At 41.4% G+C, this 21,357-nt stretch overlaps 1 protein-coding gene across 1 annotated transcript; it reads left to right on the forward strand.

The window, feature by feature from the left end:
• The first annotated feature begins 509 nt into the window (after positions 1-509).
• LYPD6B (LY6/PLAUR domain containing 6B) lies at positions 510-20,420 on the forward strand. The gene is made up of 6 exons (XM_036386938.1): positions 510-579; positions 12,807-12,901; positions 14,002-14,156; positions 15,143-15,241; positions 17,459-17,589; positions 19,086-20,420. Exons 1-6 carry the CDS (start codon positions 562-564, stop codon positions 19,257-19,259), a joined length of 672 nt encoding a protein of 223 aa, XP_036242831.1. The 5' UTR covers positions 510-561; the 3' UTR covers positions 19,260-20,420.
• Positions 20,421-21,357: the final 937 nt, after the last annotated feature.

The following is a 21,357-nucleotide window of genomic DNA, read 5'->3' on the forward strand; positions in this document are numbered from 1 at the left end:
TTATACATTATGTATTGTACATTATATATAAGGTATCATATTATTATATCATATCAATATATCAATATATCATTATATATTATGTATTGTACATTATATATGAGGTATCATATTATTATATCATATCAATATATTGATATATCATTATATATAATGTATCTTATATATGTTATATAAGATCAATAATATAGATCTATCTATAAAAGATCTATAATATAGCACTATCTATAATATATATTACGTATACTGTTATATATAGTATATAATATGTAATATATATAATTGTAATATATATTATATAATACATATAATATATAATGTATATAAGCACATAATAATTATTATATATATTTTGCATTTTCTATTATTTTATTATATAGTGTACATTATACATTATCTGTGTGCATCCAGGATTTTGGAGTGGCTCATTTGGGTGTGTTTTGTTGTACATGAAGATTCAAATGCAAGATTTCACCTCCAGCTTCCATCTGGGCAACTCTGCCTTCATCTTCTGGCTAATCCCACCCAAAAAAAAAAATTACAGAAGCAAGGAAAGAGGTTATGGAACCCCAGGAAAAGGTTTGGAAAAGCCCTCCCAGCCCATGGAGTCCCAGCTGTGCCCGATGCCCACCTTGTCCCCAGCCCAGAGCCCTGAGTGCCACCTCCAGAATTCCTGGGAAACCTCCAGGGATGGGCACCCCGAACCTCTCTGGCCTCTTCCAAGGCCTTTTCCTGGATTAAATCCACATTAAAATGTGAATTATGGTAAATGTGAGTGCCCAGGGTGGGAACGTCAGAATTCCTTACTCCTCACAGTGCTCCAGGCCTGGTTCTTCCCACTTTCCCTTCTCCTGAGGCACAGTCTCTCCTCTTGGATTTTCTCTTTCCACGTGTCTGGATTTTCCAAATCTGAGTTCCTGAGCTCTTTGATTGCTCTGTTCCTCACCAGTTTCTGCTTTCTCTTTGCCTGAAGAGAATTATGGAATCCCAGCCAGGTTAGGGTCGGGAAGGACCTTAAATCCCATCCCGTGCCACCCCTGCCATGCCAGGGACACCTTCCCCATCCCAGGGTGCTCCAGCCTGGCCTTGGGCACTGCCAGGGATCCAGGGGCAGCCCCAGCTGCTCTGGGAATCCCAGCCCAGCCAGGAATTCCCAATTCCCAATGTCCCACCCATCCCTGCCCTCTGGCACTGGGAGCCATTCCCTGGCTCCTGTCCCTCCATCCCTTGTCCCCAGTCCCTGCAGTGTCACCAGCACACCCAGGTCAAACCCAGCAGGCTGTGCCTCCCAAATTTGGGGGATTTTTTTGGGGACTGTCCCCACCCTTCCCTGGCTCTGCTGCCAGAACCCTTCAGGCTTTGCCTGCAGCAGGGGCTGGGTTCTAGGATTTCAGGTGAGCCAGCCCCAAAACACGTCAGGAATGCGAGGCAGCTCCCCAGGAAGGGCTGGGAGTGGCAGGGAAAGGCCAGCCTTGGTTTTAGGGCAAACTGGAGTTCGGCTCTGGGACAACACAGAGCCTGAGCTGCTCCCGAGTTCCTGCTCTGTTTGTGAGACATTTACACAGCTGGGGAGGGAATGGGGCTGGAAAAGTGGGATTTCCTGGGATTTGTGTCACCTGGGGCTGCCACACTCCTGCTGCCTCCTGCCCAAAGCCTTTTCCTACTCCTCACGCCCCCAGCTCCTCCTTGCCCTGTCCCAGGGCTTTTGGGGATGCTGAGTTGCTGGATCAGTGCTTCAGTTCTGCCCCAAATAATTCCCCATCCTGCCACTTTTTACGCAAAAATTCATTATGCAGATCTTTAGGAATTTGTGTGCAATTAATCCTGTGGGTGAAGCTTGGGCGTTTTGCCCCTGCACCGTACAAATGTTAAAAATGTGGTGGAAGGACAGAGATTTTGGATTTGCTTTTTCTTTCTGTCTTTTTCTTAAATTATGGAGCAGTTTGGATTAAAAGGGAGCTCATGGATCCTCTGGTTTGAGCCCCCTGCCCCTATCCCAGGGTGCTCCAGCCTGGCCTGGGACATACCAGGGATCCAGGGCCAGCCACAGCCTCTCTGGGCAGCCTCCCTCACATTAAATAATTCCCTGGGTTTATATTTGAGTTCATCAGAAAATGCAGCACAAGAACCATTTGGTGTTTATTAGGACACGTTGGTTAAAAAGTAAGATCCCTAAAGGAAAAGTGTGATGATGTTTGTGGGAATGTACAGGATTTCTAAAAAGTAAAATCCCAAATAGAAAAGTGTGACATTTGTGGCAGTGTAGAGGATTTCTAAAAAGTAAAATCCCAAACAGATTTGCGTGTGATTTTTGTGGGATTGTAGAGGATTTCTAAGTAAAATCCCAAAGGGAAAAGTGTGACATTTGTGGGAATGTAGAGGATTCCAAAAAAGTAAAATCCCAAACAGAAAATTGTGACAACATGTAGAGGATTTCTAAAAGTAAAATCCCAAAGGGAAAGGTGTGATGATGTTTGTGGGAATGTGGAGGATTTTTAAAAAGTAAAATCCCAAAGGGAGAAGTGTGATGATGTTTCTTGGATTGTAGAAGATTCTGAAAAACTAAAATCCCAAACAAAAACATGTGACTACATTTGTGGGATTGTAGAGGATTACTTAAAAGTAAAATCCCAAAGGGAAAAGTGTAACATTTGTGGGAACGTGGAGAGAGGAAAGTGTGATATGTTTGTGACAACGTAGAGGATTTCTAAGAAGTAAAATCCCAAACAGAAAAGTATGATGATGTTTGTGGGATTGTAGAGGATTTCTGTGGGATTTTTATACAGTGGATGGAAAAACCCAACCCTTTTTCAGCACTGCTGGGAGGAAATGTCCCAGTTGTGCCAGACGCCCAGCACAGAGGGATATTTTCCAGCAGCTGGGACATTTGTTGTGATAAGTGAAGCCTTGAAATCGTGTTCAGCATTTTCACAAGCAAAACACCACATCTGCAGAGGTCTGTGAGCAAAGGGATTATGGAGCAGCAGCATTGGGATTCTGATTTCTCAGTCAATGTCAGGCCTGGATAAGCAAAGGCTGACGAGGCAGGGCAGGTTTTATTCTTTGTAGCCAGGATTAAGCCTGGCTTTACAGTGGCAGGTGTGTGGGATGTGGTTCTGACAGAGAATTTTTGCAGGAAGCCTCACAACCTTTGGGGTCCAGCAGCAGCAATCTGGTGGAACCGGTGTGTTTAGGTGCAGATTGCCTCCAAAAAGTGAGAATATTTTGTTCTTACCCCATGTGTGAATTGTGGAGAACTCCAAATTTCACATGTTGTAATTTCAAACATTTCCTAGAGTGTTCCAGTGTCTTCACCCAAACAGCAGTTCTTTCAGTTCAATCCAAAATATCAAATAAAGGGGTTTTTTTGGGGTTTATTTACAGTTATATCACAGTCAGTGGGCAGCTCAGCACTTTATAGGTGTTATTTGTCCCAATTCTCAATGTTGGAATAGCTGACATTTCAAGGAGTAGTTTTTAATATATATAATTTTTATATATAATTTTTATATAATTTTATATATAATTTTTATATATAATTTTATATAATTATATATAATTTTATATATATAATTGTATATATAGTTCATATATAAGTTTAATATATTTATATATTGATAGATATTTTTACATTTTATTTTTATATATATTTATATTTAAAATATATAAATAATATCTATTTCTCTATACTATATATAGAAATATATAAAAATATATTAAAATATATTTTAAAAAATAAATACAGCTTATATATTATATATTTTTAAATTTTATTTTAATATGTATTTTTATTTATATATATATATATATGGAATAGGGAGTTGTAAAATCAGGGAATATTGGGGAAAACAACATCAACAACAACCACAACAATAATAATAATAATAAAAAATTCTAATAGCATATTAATAATAAAATTTTAATTGGATAATAATAATAAATTTATAATAGAGAACGATAAAATTTTTGCAGCTCAGAAAAATAAGGAAATAGGGAGCACAGAAAGATTCCTGGATTTGCAGGAAGTCCAGGAGAGCTTTTTGTTTGGCATTGGGAGTGAGATCTTGAGGAATTCAGTGTAAAGATATTTCCCCTGGGATTTGTGCTCTCTCAAGGCTCATCTTGGGTTTTCCTTCTCTTCCATGCCTGATTTCTGCTCCTTCCTCTCACTGTTTCTTGAGGAGGGGGTAAAACATTCAGATTTCCCAGGAATAATGAGGAGAGCAAAGAGAATAAAGAGAAATGATGGATGACCCCAGAAACCACAAATCAAGTAAGCAAATGTAGAATTTTGGGGCATTGGGAGGACACAGCCACGCCTTCATCTCCCTGCCTTTTCCCAACCCCAGAACCTCCAACCTGGAGCAGAATAACAACAAAAAATGGAGCAGAATTCAGTGTAAGAGTTCAGAGTGAAGATATTTCCCCTGGGATTTGTGCTCTCTCAAGGCTCATCTTGGGTTTTCCTTCTCTTCCACACCTGATTTCTGCTCCTTCCTCTCACTGTTTCTTAAGGAGGGGGTAAAACATTCAGATCTGACAGAAATAATGAGAAATAATGGATGAGCCCCAAACCCACAAATCAAGTAAGAAAATGTGGAATTTTTTTTGGGGGGCATTGGGAGGACACAGCCAAGCTTCCATTTCCCTACCTTGTCCCGGCCCCAGAACCTCCAACCTGGAGCAGAATAACAAAAAATGGAGCAAAATAACAAAAATTAACAAAAAAATGGAGCAAAATAACGAAAAATTCCCCCAGCAGGGTGAGGAGGAGCAAGCATCCCAGGTGCTCCTGGTGCCAAGGGCTGCTGTCCCAGCTTTCCAGGCCCGGGAGGTACCTGTGGCACAAAGCAGGAGGATTTCACCTGGATGGGATTCTGCAGCTCTGCTCATCATTAAGTTGGGATTATTTTATTTTATTTTCCACCCCACCCTGTTTTCCCCAGCCTTTGAAGAGGGGCCAGAAGGCTGCAAATGCTGTCAGTGTTCTGGTCCTGGAGCCATTCCAGGCTTAGGGAATTCTGCCAGTTCGGGGGAATTTAGCAAATAGGGGCAGGAGATGATCCCAGCAACAAAATTGCTGCTCCTTGGGGTGGCACAGTGTGGGGAGCTCGTGGATGTAGCATTTGTTTTCTAAAGATTTTTATTCAGAATGGTCATGAAGATGGAGAAACAGCCTGGTTCTGGTTCCCAGCTCTACACCAGATTTACACCTGAGTGTAAATCCAGCCCTAACTGGATTAAATTCATCCTGGTTTATCAATAAGGGTCCTTGTGGTCATCACCTGGAGGCTTTTCCTTCTGCTCTGCAGGAATTCCCATGGCTCTCCATTTTCCATGGACAAAATGTTCCTTTTTCCTTTAATTTCAGCACTGGTTAGGTAAATCCTGGCTGTTTCTGTTCCTTAGGAATGGCCATAATCTCACTAAATTGTATATTGGATTTTGAAATATTAATAACTGGATTTTGAAAGAAAAAATATATATTTCTATATATTTATATAATATATTATTTGCATAATATATTACTACTATATTATATTAATTGTATTATATTTATTGTATTATATGGTATTCTGTTCTATATATATTCTCTCTAGAATATCTATTTATATAGAAATATACATTTATATATTTATATATTACATCATTTTATTTATATAATATATTTTTATTAAAATCTATAATTATATAAAAATTAAATAAATTTATTTATAATTATATATATATATGTGTGTGTGTATATATATATATATATATATATATATATATATAATTTGGGGGCCTGGTACTTAGGATTTGACTTTTTCCCACCAAATCTGCTTCTTTTGAGGTTATTAATTGTAAAATTCCATGTGTGTCCACAAAAACACAACATTTCTGGCTGCCTGCAAGTACCTCCCAGTCTGCCAAGGATAAAATAACGTTTAAGGTGTGAAATTATTCCTTAATATTGGCAAAATGAGAAGGCTGGGGAGTTGCCTTGCATGGGAGATGTTTGCAGGTTGGAAATTGGATCCTTCCAAGTCTTAACCTATTAAATTGATACTTGAATGTCAATTTATTAGGTTTTATTAGGTTTTATTTGTTATGTGTCTTATTTATTAGGTTTTATTTATTATATGTCTTATTTATTAGGTTTTATTTAATATATGCCTTATTCATGAGGTTTTATGTATTATGTGTCTTAACGTAATAAATTGACATTTTCCCTTGCTTGATATTGACTTTTTGGAGAGCACTTAAAGCTTATTATGAATAACGCTAATTACTCATTTGGAATCATTTCTGTGGGGGCTCATCTAGCAGTTAATTAATTTTCTTGTGCCTGGCTATTGATTATTCAGGTTATTTCCATTAATCTGCTCTTGGTCCAGCCCTTTCCATATCTCCTCTCTTGTCTTTGCCTCACGTCTCACAGTGCCCCTTTTTCCTCTCCAAATTTGGCTTTATTTTAAGGGCTTAAGCCATAAACCCCTGCCTGAGTTAACTTTTTGACCCCATTTTTGATAACAGCAGCTGGAGAACTTTATCTTTGCCCAGCACTTTGTGCTGTTTCTGCAGTGTCTGATAAGAGAATTCCACCCCTGCTCCAGCATCTCCTCACTCTGGTCCAGGCAAAATTGGTGTTTTTATGCTTAAATGGCTACAAAAGCAAAATCTCCTCATTCTGGTCGAGGAAAAAATGGTGTTTTTATGTTTAGATAGCTGCGAAAAGCAATATTACATGAAATTTTTAATTCTGCGTTCATTCCTTGTCCTGTGAGGAAAAGTAAAAATTTTTATTCTCCTCTTGGCCAACGAGTTTGTTTTTTGACCTTAAAATCCTTCCCGCCATAATTGTTTCTAGATTATTTTTGTGATTTGAGTTATTTGGAAGAAGCTGATGAATATTTTAATGGGATTTTTGCTTTCAGGACTGTTCTCAATCCATCAGAGGAGCACCAGCCCCCAAATAGGTCTCATCCTGTAGATTTTATTGCTCATCCTGCTGTGGGTTTTTACAGGGAGAACTGAAGGGTGGGTGTGCAGTTGGTGGGGTAATAATTGCTGTGTTCTCATGGTTGAGTTTTGTAAACTGAATTTTTCCTTCTGCATAAAAAACCTATGGTTTCATGGTTAAAGTTTGTAAATTGGATTTTTCCTTCTGCATAAAAAAGCTGTGGTTTCATGGTTAAATTTTGTAAATTGAATCTTTTCTCCGGCATAAAAAAAGCTGTGTTTTCATGGCCGAATTTTCTAAATTCGGTTTTTTCTTCTGCTTAAAAAAAGCTGTGGTTTCATGGCCGAATTTTGTAAATTCGGTTTTTTCTTCTGCATAAAAAAAGCTGTGTTTTCATGGCCGAATTTTGTAAATTCAGTTTTTTCTCCTGCCTAAAAAAAGCTGTGGTTTCATGGTTGAGTTTCGTAAATTGAATTTTTCCTTCTGCATAAAAAAGCTGTGTTTCCATGGTTGAATTTTGTAAATTGAATCTTTTCTCCGGCATAAAAAAAGCTGTGGTTTCATGGTTGAATTTTGTAAATTGAATCTTTTCTCCGGCATAAAGCAAGCTGTGTTCTCATGGTTGAATTTTGTAAATTGGGTTATTTCTGCGTGCAGGGATGTGTGATTTGACTGGCAGCGTCCCAGGCCAGGCTGGATGGGTTTGGAGCAGCCTGGGGCGGTGGCAGCTGGGCAGGCTGGGTTGGGATGAGCCTTCAGCTCCCTCTCAACCCCAATCCCATCATTTATTCCAAGCCTGGAGGAGGAAACTCCCAGATCTCTCCCAAGCATCTGGGTTGACATCCAACATCCCAAAATCCCAAAATTTGGCAGCAGATGGCAAAGCACAAACCCTTTTCCCTGTTCCCTAAGTGCTCCCTGCTCTTTGTTTGGGAGCTCTGGCATTTGTGGCGCCTCCTCCCTCCACCCCTGCCCTGCTCTCGCTGCCCTCTCCCACATCCCTGCTCCTTTCCCAAGATGAGGAATTCTCAATTTTTCCATCAAGTTGCAGCTCTTCATCTTCAGGGTCTTCTCTGCATTTTCTTTTTGTTCCTATAACTCCTGAAATCCAGGGGAAAGCAGCACGATACGCAAAAAATATTGATTTATTCTGGAGTTCTGTACTCCAAACTAATCGGCCTTTGTGTTGAAACTGAAGAGAAAGTTAAATTTTCGTTATTTCTAATAATATATTCAATTTCCTTTTGTTAATTCTGTTAATTTTCATTAATTACACCCATTATCCCAGGCCAGAAATTCCTTCCATTAAATGACCTTAAGCAGTCAAGGATTTTGGGAGATGATGAGGGAGGGAGACAGGGCAGGATGAATGAATATCTTCAATCACATGAATGGATAGATTAATTTATGTATATGAATATATTATATTCGTTTAAAACATGGAATGTGTATATATATATATATTATATGTATGAATATATTATATTCTTTTAAAAGATGAAATGAATATATATATGATATATAATTATATATGTATGAATATATTATATTCTTTTAAAATATTGAATGGATATATGAATTATATATATATTTTATATATGAATATATTCTTTTAAACAATGGAATGAATATATGTATTGTATATATTTATATATATGAATATATTCTTTTAAAAGATGGAATGAATATATATATTATATATAATTATATATATATGAATATATGATATTATTTTAAAAGATGGAATGAATATATGTATTATATATATTTATATATATGTGAATATATACTTTTAAAAGATGGAATGAATATATATATAATTATATATGTATGAATATATTATTTTAAAAGATGGAATGAATATATATATTTATATATACACCTATTTTATATATACATATTCAGATATTATATTATCTTCCAAGGTGGAATTCTCCTCTATGAGAGGCAGAGGAAGGGAGCAGATGCACAATTTTCCACCCTTCAGCTGCTGCATCCATTTGTTTGTAGGTATGACAATATTTAGGATATTTTAAGGTAATTCCTGCAGGCACTGAGGAGGTTTTTTGGAGCAGCATCCCTTTATCCTGACCATTAAACATCCCCTCAATTGTCAGGAATGTTGGCTCTGGTTTTTTTCCCTTTTCAGCCCCCAAAGTCCTTTCATGGTGGGTAAGTGAGAGCCCAGAATTGCAGCATCAACTTCTCTTATTTCAAAAGGTTGCTGAACCTCTTTTTCCCCTCTGTAATAAAGTTTATTGCTTCCTCTGTCTTTCCCTGGCATTGTGGAAGGGGGAGATTTCCCCTGGCTGGGTAATTTTGTTCTGTAGAATTCTCCAGGCTTAAAAAAAAACCCTAAAAGAGAAATTGAATGGACGAAACTCAACCATGAGAGCACGGCTTATTTGTGCAGAAGGAAAAATTGAATTTACAAAACTCAGCCATGAAATCACAGCTTTTTTGTGCAGAAGGAAAAATTCAATTTACAAAACTCAACCATGTGAATGCAGCAATTATTACCCCCACCAACTCCACCCTTCAGTTCTCCCTGTAAAAGCCTACAGCAGGATGAACAATATTTTATTATTTTAATTATATTTTATTTTTATAAAAATATATTATATTATATTATTTTAACAAAATTATATTATTTTAAAAGATTTAATGAATATATGTATTATATATCTTTTTATATATGTGAATATATTATATTCTTTTAAAAGGATATATTCTTTTAAAAATATATATATTCTTTTTAACTATAGGATGAAACCTATTTGGGGCCTGTACATTTAATTTTGTGGAACACAAGAAAAAAAGAAAAGCTGCTTATTCCTGTAATCCTTTTTCTCCAGAGCCATATTAAATTCCAATTTCCAGCCTTGCACAGGTGAGGGGGAGATTTAAACCAGCTGCAGGTGATGTATAAAAGTGAGTTTGTGTTCCAAACTCAACTTTTGGCCATCCAGAGGTTTGGCAAAGCTCAGCTCTTTGAGGAAATGGAAAACTGGCAGAAATTTAATCTCATTACTGGATTTTTAGACAAAATGAATTATTTTCCACATGGGGAAAATCCATCCATGCACGATGGGGGGTTCTGGATTTTAAGCTGAATGTCAGTTTGAGCTGTGAAGGGAATAATGCACTTTTCATTCCCTGTTTTCAGCTCACAAATCCTTCCCCCCAGTGATGCTTCCCGGGTTTATCGTGTTCATCAGGGATTATTTTCTTTCTGAAATCATCTCATGTGCTTGGTGCAGTCAGGCACCTCCCATGCCAACATCCTGCCCCGAGCTAAAACCATGTTGTGCCTCACTTTTACAAGATCTCAGATAAGGAACTTGGCAATTCCTGGTAATTAAGGCCAAATTTTAGTTCCAAGAGGGGTTCTGGGTGCAGCCAAAGGAAATTGTGGTGGTTGAAGATCCGGTGGATGAGTTCACTTGGATTCTGTCACTGTTGCTCCTTGCAGATGTCTGTCAGTGTGATGTAAAACCCATTTTTTCTGGGGTGTGTTGTGCTAATAACAACATGCTGTGAGGCAAAAAGTGAAAAAAATACAGACTTAACTCAGCAGGGGGAAAAGAAGATAAAACTTCCATAGCAAAGAGTTTTAAATTTACAGGTCTGCAATAATTTTTGGGGTGCTTTAATCTCTATTTAATTATTTAATTATTAATCTTTATTTAATTAAGTCAAAATACTCGCTTTTCCCCACCTTTTCATTTTAAATGTGTCTGCTTGTTTCCTAAAGAAAATTTTGGGTTTTTTTAAAAAATTTGTTCTGCCACTTGTTCTCTGGCTGAGTTTTGCAGGAATTAAACGGTCTCCAGAGGAGAACCTGAGAAAGGGGCAGCCAGGGAGCTCTTTCTGCCCTTTCAGCCAAGCTGAATTTCCTCTGTGCCCTTTGGGATTTGTGGCAGGGCCACGCCAGCTGTTGGGTTTTACCTTTCCAGCCCCAAACAGAAAATTCCTTTCTGCCTGTGGAGCTCCCGTGTCCCGAAGTCCAACTGAACAAGCTCAACAGAAGCGTTTGCAGTTATCCAAGAGCACCTGAAAATTGCTTTCTGGATGGCAGCAGGAAGTTTCATTTGCATTCCATATCTGATGTTCAATCTGCTAATCCTCCACTGAGCCTGCCAGGAAAAACAGGCTGGAATTTTCAGTAAAATCAGAAAGCAGGGATGCTGCTTCCCACTTTTTTCCATCACACCCTGCAAGGTCCCAGCCTTCTGGAATATTTTAATTATTTCAGCCATTGTGTTCCTGGCTGTTTTCTTGAAATGGGTTTTAGCCACAGGGGTTTCTAATAGCGCCCGGCCCTTCCCTTTTGGGTTGTCTTCCCTACCCCAGGAAAGCCGGAGCTCCCTGTTTGCTCCTGTTTATATAAGTTAATCTTCCATGTGGTGACATTTCCCCCCACCCTCATTAATGAGAGCTCCTAATTGGGCCTAATGAAACATTTACTCACTCTGCTAGATAATATTATCTGCCAGCTCGGCAGAGATAAGGCTCTGGGAAGAAAACAAGCTTTTGAAAGATCCTGGGTGAGATATGAAAGCCATTTTTGGGGCCAATATTTTCTTATTTGACTGGAGAACGCCCTTGTGGTGCAGCTGTGTAACCAAGCCATGGCAAACAACATCCATTATTTATTGGCAAACAAGGACACCTTTGACTACATCAGATTGGGAGGTCGATTGCTGAGCCTTGCCCCCAGCCAGAGTCGCTTTTTTTTTGTGTTTATATTCCCTCAGATTTTCCATTTGGCACGAGAAGAAGCCAGAGGAGCCCAGGGGAGGGGGAGCAGGGGGGTCTGCAGCAAACTGGCACAAGTGGAATTGTGCCTTTTATTTCTGCCCAGGTGCTTCAGATCCAGTTACAGCCCATAAAGGCAGAATTTCCTTGAGCCGGCAGGACAAGGAGAGAAGCCTTGGAAATGTTGGAGTATTCAATTCCCTCCCTTCCCGCAGAAATAATTTAAAAGTGCTTGAAATACACTGTAATTTTGTGAAATTCTTGATCAAAACTGGGTGGCTCGAGCTATTCCAAGTATATAATAAGGATATTGCAAGGATTTAAGTGTCCCAGGCCAGGCTGGAAGGGCTTGGAGCAAGCTGAAGGCGTGGAAGTGGAAGGGAGGTGGAACTGGATGAGCTTTAAATTCCCTTCCATCCTGGAATTCCAGGATAAACAGTTATTTGCAAGGGATCCAGGAAGGAGAGTGAAGAGGAGGCACAGAAAAGACTCTTCTCATCTGGTAACCAACATCCCTCAAGCTTTTTTAAGGTTTGGAGCCTTTTTGGAGTCAGGAAATCTGCATCCCCGATGGTGCAGGGGCACAAGGATGAGGTGATTGGGATCAGGAATGTGGCTCTGGAAGTTGCAGCCTTGGAGTGGCTTGGAATTCCAGGAGTTGGATCAGCTCCACACACTGGGGGGAACTGTTTGTTCATTGGTTTGTCTTCACTCCCTCAGGTTCCCTTGCTGCTGATCTGTGCTTCTGTTTTGGGCAGAAAATTCCCGGGGAGAGTTGGGATATCTGTGGAATGGGAATGTTCCCTGGTGTGGTCCCACCCAGGCCATCCCCTCAGCAGTGGAGGAAACTCATCCTCAGGGGTGGGCTGAGCCTCATTCCCTCACTTTTTGTCTTTTATTTGTCTTTTATGGCACTGGACTACCCCAGGAAGGAGGGAATTTCAATTTCTGCAGTGCCACAGCTCTCAGTGGGAGCCGTATTGTGTAGTTCAAGTGCTTCTGCAAATATTTCGTTATAAAATCCTGGGTTTTATCTTAATTTAATGCTAATTTGTGTGTCTTGAAAACCGAATTTTGATGATCTGCTGCTGTTTGTTCTCCACAGATTCTTCTGCTTAATCCTTCAGATCCTGGGCTGCAGCCAGAAGAAATCTGGACCATCCTATGGAAAAGAGACTTGGAAGTACACAGGGAGCAGAGGTAGGCTGGGACTTTGGAATTTCTCCTGAAATATATCCATAAACCCAAGGTTTAATTAAGGAGATCTCAAGCAGTATGGTTAAATTCACAATAAAATTCACAATTCCTAAAATTCTGTTGTTTGCTTGGTTGGCAAAACCATCTCCACTGGAAAAGGAAAAACCCCAACCAATCCAAAAAGCCACAGGGAAAAGAGGGAATTTCCTGGAATTCTCTGCTGAGCTCCATTTCCAGCCTGGCCAGGGTGTGCCTGGAAGTTTGGAGGGAATGCCTTTGGCTCTGGTTTGGCAGGAGCCTCCACTCCAGCTTGTTTGTCCTGCTGGGAATTTGCATGGGAGGAGCGAGGCTGTGATTTGTAATATCTGAACCAGGCTCCAGGGTCGCTGGAATTTGCCACAATTCCCTGCATTTGTCTGGAGGTGTGGAAATCTGAATACCAACCCGAGCAAAATGCTCAGTTCTTCTCTCTAAAGCCTTCCCAGGGGGCCCCTAATAAATGGATTTTTGGGTGATTGCATCTCATCCATGTGAACTTTCCACCCTGCCCTTCTCCAACACGTCTGTGCCATCTTCCTTAGCCTTCCCTTGGGATGCACTTAAAAATAAATAAATTGAGTTTACACTTACAAATGTTAATGCTGTGGCAGTGCGAAGTGCACTTAAAATTCAGATGATGCAGCTTGTGTGAAGTGAAGTTTATTTATCTCAGGCAAGGGATTGGTTGTTGGTGTTAAAATTGAGATTTCTCTGCGTTTAGTGCTGTTTATTCCACACTGTTTCAAGCTGGATCTAAAGGACCTCAATCCTGCTGATTTTTAGGGATCCTTTTGAGGCACTTTTAAGGCTCAGGAGGACAAATAGATGAGAGGAATAACGTGAATTTGAGTTTATTTTGCAAGTCCCAGCGCTGTGTGAGGGGTTCTGGCCAGCAGAAGGCACCACCAGCTCAGCTTTGCGCCGCTCGCCGGCATTCCCGGCTGCATCTCCACGCTCCCAGCGGGATTTGGCAGGAAATTCATCATCCCACACCTCCGATCCTCACAATTCCCACTAAACAATAATAATAATAATAATAATAATGTGTTCCCTTGCTGTTCCAGGCCTGAGGGCTGGGGGTTTCCCTGTACAGTGATGTCCGCGACCGGGGCGTTGCGGCGCGCGCTGGCCGCGGCCGTTCTCCCCTTCCTCATCCTCTCAGGACACTGGGCTGCAGCTGAGAACATCAACTTCTACAACATCAGGCCTCCACTAGACCGTAAGTAGCTTTTTTTTTTTTTTTGTGGAATTCTGGCCTTTTTCTCTATGGAATTCTGCCTTAAAATTGCAATTATTTGCCTCCCAGTCCTTTGCGTTCCAGCTGTTCGTCTCCACAGAAACTTTAAAATAAACATTCTGCTTCTCGCCCCACAGCACTTTGTCCCCAATGTTTGACAAGTTGACTAAATGAAAATAAATCAAACCATTGCCAGACTAAAGAGTGCACGAGGAGTTTGGCATTTTAAGGGCGGTTCTTGTATTATTTTCTGTCTCCCTGCAGAGGAAATTGTGCGGCGGTTTCCTTGTAAATAATCCAGAACAGGTGGTTTTGGTCTTTTATCTTGTTGGGGGTTTTGTAAGGGGAGGAATAGGTGTTGCTGCATGCAATTAATTCGCTCTGTAGGTAATTAAAAACCTCGTGGGACCTGTGAAGCCAGTTGGCACTAATGGAATCATTTATTTATTTTTTTTTTCTTCCTCTTATCTGGCATCGCCAGTGTTCCATCCCTTCATTTGCATTACCTGCATCGTTAAAGCAGCCAGGATATAATAGCTGGAAATAATACCTGCCCCTAATGAACCCTGCACCTTCCAGTAGTTCATTGAAATAATGGAAATGAGATTTTAAAAGACCTTTTGTTGAAAGGATGCGACTTCTCCTTCCGAGTGGGAGTTCAAGCTCTGGAAATGCAGTTTTTCCATCAAAGGAAAATGTAGATTTATGTTTGCCCCACAAGGAGGAGGGAGATAAACTCTTCCCTCTTCCCTGAGAGTGAAAACATGAGGATAGACTTCAGGTTCAAGCCTAGAGAGAGAAAAAAAGCTTTCTGCCAAACTCGTTTTATTTGTCTAACAGTGAAAAGATGTAAATACATATGATTTATTTCTGTAAATACATGCGTGTACAAGCACCATGTTGAATATTTTTTTTTCTCAGTGCTTCCGTACTGACTGTGTTTCAATGCTTTTTTAACCCTTTCCAAGCCACTCCATTCCCAAACAGTTTCAAGTGCTTTACCTGTGACAACGCCGTGGACAACTACAACTGCAACAGATGGGCTGAGGACAGGTGGTGTCCTGAAAGTGAGTAAGGCTGGATAAGGAGATATTAAATATTTGTGATGCTCAAACTTGCTTTTCCCTGACTCACCCCCTTGGAGAAGGCTGGCTCATGCATGGCATTAATTAATGTGCCAGCAGTTTTGTTTTGGTAATGCTGAGTCAGGAATTTTCTGCTGATCTGACAATTTTGGCCATTCCAGAGTGTAAAGCAACAGTGAAAAATTCTTTATCTCCATCTCACTCTGTTTTATATAATACACAACAAAAATATTAATATACAGCACTTAAAATAATGATAGTCTTTTAATATTAAATTAAATATTGTTATTGAATTTAACATTAGTATTTTAATATAACATGATTTAAAATAATTTTAATATTTTATAAGACATCAGTATTAATTACCTATAATTAATATATTATATAATACCGTCTATTATATGTATATTTCCCTGTGTGTATATATAATGATGTGCCTCCCAAGAGTTAATTTTAATCTTGTTTAAAACACCTGAAGAATTTCCTCTGTAGCTTTATTCTCCTCAGAGTGTAAAGCAACAGTGAAAAACTATTTATCTCCATCTCTCTCAGTTTTATATAATAAAAATATTATATAACAAAAATATAATATATAACAAAAATATTAATTTATGTTTTTTTAAATAATACATAAATATTAACTATAGGTGTTTCTCTGTGTATATAATGATGATGTGCTTCCCAAGAGTTAATTTTAATCTTGTTTAAAACACCTGAAGAATTTCCTGTGTAGCTTTATTCTCCTCAGAGTGTAAAGCAACAGTGAACAATTATTTATCTCAATCTCTCTCAGATTTATATAATATATATAACAATAAAATATTAATATAAAAACAGATTTCTGACTAATATATCAATATTAATTACCTGTGTATATTTCTCTGTGTATATATATGATTATGTGCTTCCCAAGAGTTAATTTTAATCTTGTTTAAAAAACCTGAAGAATTTCCTGTGCAGCTTTATTCTCCTCAGAGTGTAAAGCAACAGTGAAAAATTACTTACCTCCATCTCCCAGTTTTATATAACCAAAAAAATAATATTCAAGCAGCTTTTTAATAATACATCCATATTAATTACCTATATATGTTTCTCTGTGTATATATACATAATTATGTGCTTCCCAAGAGTTAATTTTAAGATGTTGTTTTAAAAACCTGAAGAATTTCCTCTGTAGCTTGATTCCCTTCCCTTTGGATGCCATCCCAAAATTTCCTGTTCTTAGTGAGCAGCAGGACCTGCCTGACAGGGGCTCACACCTGTGCTGGGGAGGATGAAGCTCAGAAAAGAATGGAAATGTTTCCTCATTTTTCACCCTGGTGACACTCACGGGAACGGTGGGAAAGGGGAAGAAGCAGAGCAGAGGAATGAGGAAACAAACCTGAAACCAACCTTTTGGTTTTGAAACAAACCTCTTTGGCAGGAGCCTGCTGCCAAAAAGAGGAGAGAAACAAAAATAAATGTGTGGATGCTGGTGCTAATTAGTAATTCCAATCAAAGCAGCCTTGCTGGAGGTTGGAAGGGTCGGCTGAGGTTTCACAGGAATTAATTTCTTGCTAAATGCTCTTTTCATCAAGTTGCAGATGGTTCTGCAGAGGCATTTTCTGGGGATGTTTTCCTGAGCTGCGTGTAAATGTGAGAGGCTGTTCTGAGGCATCAGTGATGGCAATCAAACTCCAGAATTCCTCTTAATGATGGCAGTCAAACTCCAGATTTGCTTTTAATGATGGCAGTCAAACTCCAGATTCCTTTTAATGATGGCAGTCAAACTCCAGATTTGTTAATAATGATGAAAATCAAACTCCAGATTCCTTTTAATGATGGGAATCAAACTCCAGAAATGTTTTTAATGATGGCAGTCAAACTTCAGAATTCCTTTTAATGATGGGAATCAAACTCCAGATTTGCTTTTAATGATAGGAATCAAACTCCAGATTCCTTTTAATGATGAGAATCAAACTCCAGAAATGTTTTTAATGATGGCAGCCAAACTCTAGAATTCCTTTTAATGATGGGAATCAAACTCCAGATTTGCTTTTAATGATGGGACTCAAACTCCAGAAATGTTTTTAATGATGGCAGTCAAACTCCAGATTCCTTTTAATGATGGCAGTGAAACTCCAGATTTGTTAATAATGATGGGAATCAAACTCCAGTTCCTTTTAATGACGGTGATCAAATCCCGGATCCCCTGTGCAGGCACGCGGTACTGCCTGACCGCTCACCTGTTCACGGCGCGCGGGGAGAGCACCTCGGTCACCAAGAGATGCGCCACGGGCGAGGAGTGTCACCTGGTGGGCTGCCACCGCCGCGGGGACAGCGGCCACACGGTCAGCACTGCCTGCCTGCTCCTGTCCTGCTCCTGCTCTTCTCGTGTCCTGCTCCTGCTCTACTCCTGCTCTGCCCTGCCTGCTCGTGTTCTGCTCGTGTCCTGCTTGTACCCTGCTCCTGCCCTGTTCCTGCTCGACTCACACCCTACTCCTGCTGTACTCCTGCTCTGCTCTGCCTGCTCGTGTTCTACTCCTGCTCTGCCTGCTCATGTTCTACTCCTGCTCTGCTCCTGCCCTGCTCTGCCTGCTCATGTTCTACTCCTGCTCTGCCTGCTCGTGTTCTACTCCTGCTGTACTCCTGCTCTGCTCTGCCTGCTCGTGTTCTACTCCTGCTCTGCTCCTGTTCCTGCCCTGCCTGCTCGTGTCCTGCTCGTACCCTGCTCCTGCTCTACTCCTACTCTATTCCTGATCTGCTCCTGCTCTACTCGTGCCCTGCTCCTGCTGTGTTCTGACCTGCTCTGCCTCTGCTCTATTCCTGCTCTACTGCTCTGCTCTGCCTTGCTCCTGCTCTACTCGTGCCCTGCTCCTGCTGTGTTCCTGACCTACTCCTGCTCTGCTCTGCCTTGCTCCTACTCTACTCATACCCTGCTCCTGCTCCACTCGTGCCCTACTCCTGCTCTATTCCTGCCCTGCTCCTGCCCGATTCCTGCCATGCTCCTGTTGTGCTCCTGCTGTGCTCTGCTCCTGCTCTACTCGTACCCTACTCGTACCCCACTGCTGCCCTGCTCCTGCCCTACTCCTGCCCTACTCCTGGGGCTGGAGGTGGCTATTCCAGGGCTGGTTTTTGCAGGAGAATGTGCCAGGAGCTGCTCTGCCATGGGAACAATGGGGTTTCTGCATGCTTTACTCAGGGGAACAGTGGGATTTCTGCGTGCTCTGCAATGGGAACAGTGGGATTTCTGCGTGCTCTGCAATGGGAACAATGGGATTTCTGCATGCTTTACTCAGGGGAACAGTGGGATTTCTGCGTGCTCTGCAATGGGAACAGTGGGATTTCTGCATGCTTTACTCAGGGGAACAATGGGATTTCTGCATGCTCTGCACAGATCACAAAACCTGGAGGGGAAAAACTGAGTGGGAACAAAGTTTTTAGAGTCAGAATTTTTCAGCTTGAAAAAAGCTGAAACTTGAAAGGTTGCAGAGCAGATTTAGAGTTGGCGTGTTAGAAAGGGAAGCTCTGTTTTCTGCAGTGCCAGTGCGGGTCTGTGACATCCCACCTCAGCCTGGGGACACACCTGGGGATGAGCGACTTCAGGAAAAAACTGCACTCCTGATTTGGAGAATTGATTCATGGATAAATTGGATTTTAGGATGGTTTTTAGCATATCTGCTCCACCTGCTGCCCTGGCCGGGATGGGTCTGTTCAGCTCAGCTTTGTGACGCCAAACGCGCGTTTCTCTCTTAAAACCGCCCTGAATTAATTACCTTGAATCAATCCCCTGAATTAATGACCCCTTGCTAATTACCGCGAGCTAATGACCCTTTTGTCCCAGCAGGAGTGTGTTTCCTGCTGTGAAGGCATGATCTGCAACGTGGAGATCCCCACCAACGCCACCAACGCGGTGTTCGCCGTGCTGCAGGCGCGCAGGGCGGCCGCGGGCAGCCGCGCCCTGCCCAGCCTGCTGACACTGGTGACGCTGGTGACACTGGTGACAACGGCGCTGTCCTGACACAGCACCCCCAGACAGAGCTGCTGGGACAGCCCCCGGGCCAGGAACCTCCAGGGTCTCCAAGGAGAAGCCGCTGATTTCATCCCAGCAGGTTTACGGGAAAGGTGCATCCTGAACTCCTTGGGTGTTACAATGGGAATCCTTCCCCGTCACTATTGGAAATAAACCCCACAAAAACCCTCCAGTGGGGAGGACTCGAGTTTTAATTCCCTGTTTTCTGAGGAAAATGCACATTTTTTTGGATTTTGGGACAGAACTGTGAAAATCACAGTCAAAAGGAGCGTTGGGTGGATGACGTGGAAAGGTGGGAACTGGATTTAAACCTTTTATGTGCATAAACAACTCAAGAGTTTCTTATCAGGGTGTGTTTGAGCTTATCTTGATTTCATAGAGAACAGCTCTGGTTTTCATAGAGAACAAATATGAGGTTGGTTTTTTTTTCTGCTTGATCAGAGCTCTTATTTCTCCTGGCAATAATACAAAATTAATTCTTTTCTTTCTATAAAGTGCCTCATCCTCCTCCTGTTTTAAAGCTGTGGGAAATGTAGAATTCCTAAAAACCCTGTTGGAGCACCCAGAGCAGAATTCCTGATCTGGCAAAGCAAAGGGATTATTTCTTTGCAATTGGGTGTCCCCTCAGAATATCACAAAAATATTTTTGTGATATTGGGATATCACCACTTCGAAATCACAACTATGGTCAAGCAGCTTCATTGTCCTAAAAATTCCAAGTGAGCAATTGGAATAAATAAGGAGGGAAGTCTGCTGTGTTCTCTCTTGATTTGCACAGGTTTTTCCCAGGAATTTTATTTTCCTGATGGATGTTTTCAGGAAGGATGGATCACTTAAACTGACTCAAAAAAGAAATTTGGAGCTGCTCCCTGAAAAATTTGAGTAGCTACAAATTTGGCTTCTTTTACATTAACATTGCCTTAATTCTTTGCTGTTTTGTGTCACTAATTTTATTTAGTTGTAAAAAAGATTTTGGAATATTTCCAGGCTTGTTGACATTCCAAAATTTCCTCCACAATATTCTTAGAATGCAGAAAGGTGTCTGAATTCAGTCTGTGGCTCCTGGACAGGCGATTGTACAGCTACAAAATTGGATGGAAAAGCTTTTTCCTTGCCGAAGGAAAACAGTTCTTGATGTCTGAGTCAAGGTTTTCCAGGGCCTGGATTCTCATGGATCTCTCATTTCTCAAGATCTGGATTCTCTCTTTCCATATCTGGATTCTGTGCCATTCCAACAGGGCTGGAATTTGGCTCTGGAGCCGGGCTGGGAGAGCTGGGAATGTTCCCCTGGAGAAGGGAAGGCTCCAGGCAGAGCTCAGAGCCCCTGGCAGGGCCTGAAGGGGCTCCAGGAGAGCGGGAGAGGGACTGGGGACAAGGATGGAGGGACAGGAGCCAGGGAATAGCTTCCCATTGGGAAAGGGGAGATTTGAGTGGGATTTTGGGAAGGAATTCCTGGCTGGGAAGGTGGGGAGGGGCTGGGATGGAATTCCCAGAGCAGCTGTGGCTGCCCCTGGATCCCTGGAAGTGTTCAAGGTCAGGTTGGATGGAGCTTGGGACAAGGCTTGAGAAGGCTGGGCAGAGTCCCAGAATAAAGCAGGGATTCATTCCAAGCATCTCCTCCATGGATCCACCTTGGGCAGCACCAGAGCCCAGCCAGGGCTGCACCCAAGATCAACCAAAATGGCCCCAAAATGCACCAGCGCTCCCGGGCTCTGTCCCTGGGATCAGTTCTGCTCCATTTGCATCTTGCAGTTCATTGTCCCATTCCAGCTTTAGCCCCTGCAGTCCCACCCTGCTTGTTTTTCTCTCTCCAGCCCACGGGGTTTGTGCTCCTGGGCTGAGATTTGGGTCATTTGTCCTTGGTGCCCAGCTGGAGCAGGAATTGTTTTGTCTCCCTGCTCTGTGCACAGAGCTCAGCATCCCTTAAACATTATCCCTTTTCTCTAAGGCAGCACAGAGCCTGAAAAACCCAAAACCCAAACCTGAGGCATCACTGGGACTGGGGCAGGTGTCCCTGGATGATCCGGGTGGGCTTTAAGGCCCTTCCCAACCCAAACCGTTCCAGGATTCCCTGATGGTCCCATAA

The sequence above is a fragment of the Molothrus ater genome, chromosome 7, assembly GCF_012460135.2.
Source record: "Molothrus ater isolate BHLD 08-10-18 breed brown headed cowbird chromosome 7, BPBGC_Mater_1.1, whole genome shotgun sequence".
Lineage (NCBI taxonomy): Eukaryota > Metazoa > Chordata > Aves > Passeriformes > Icteridae > Molothrus > Molothrus ater.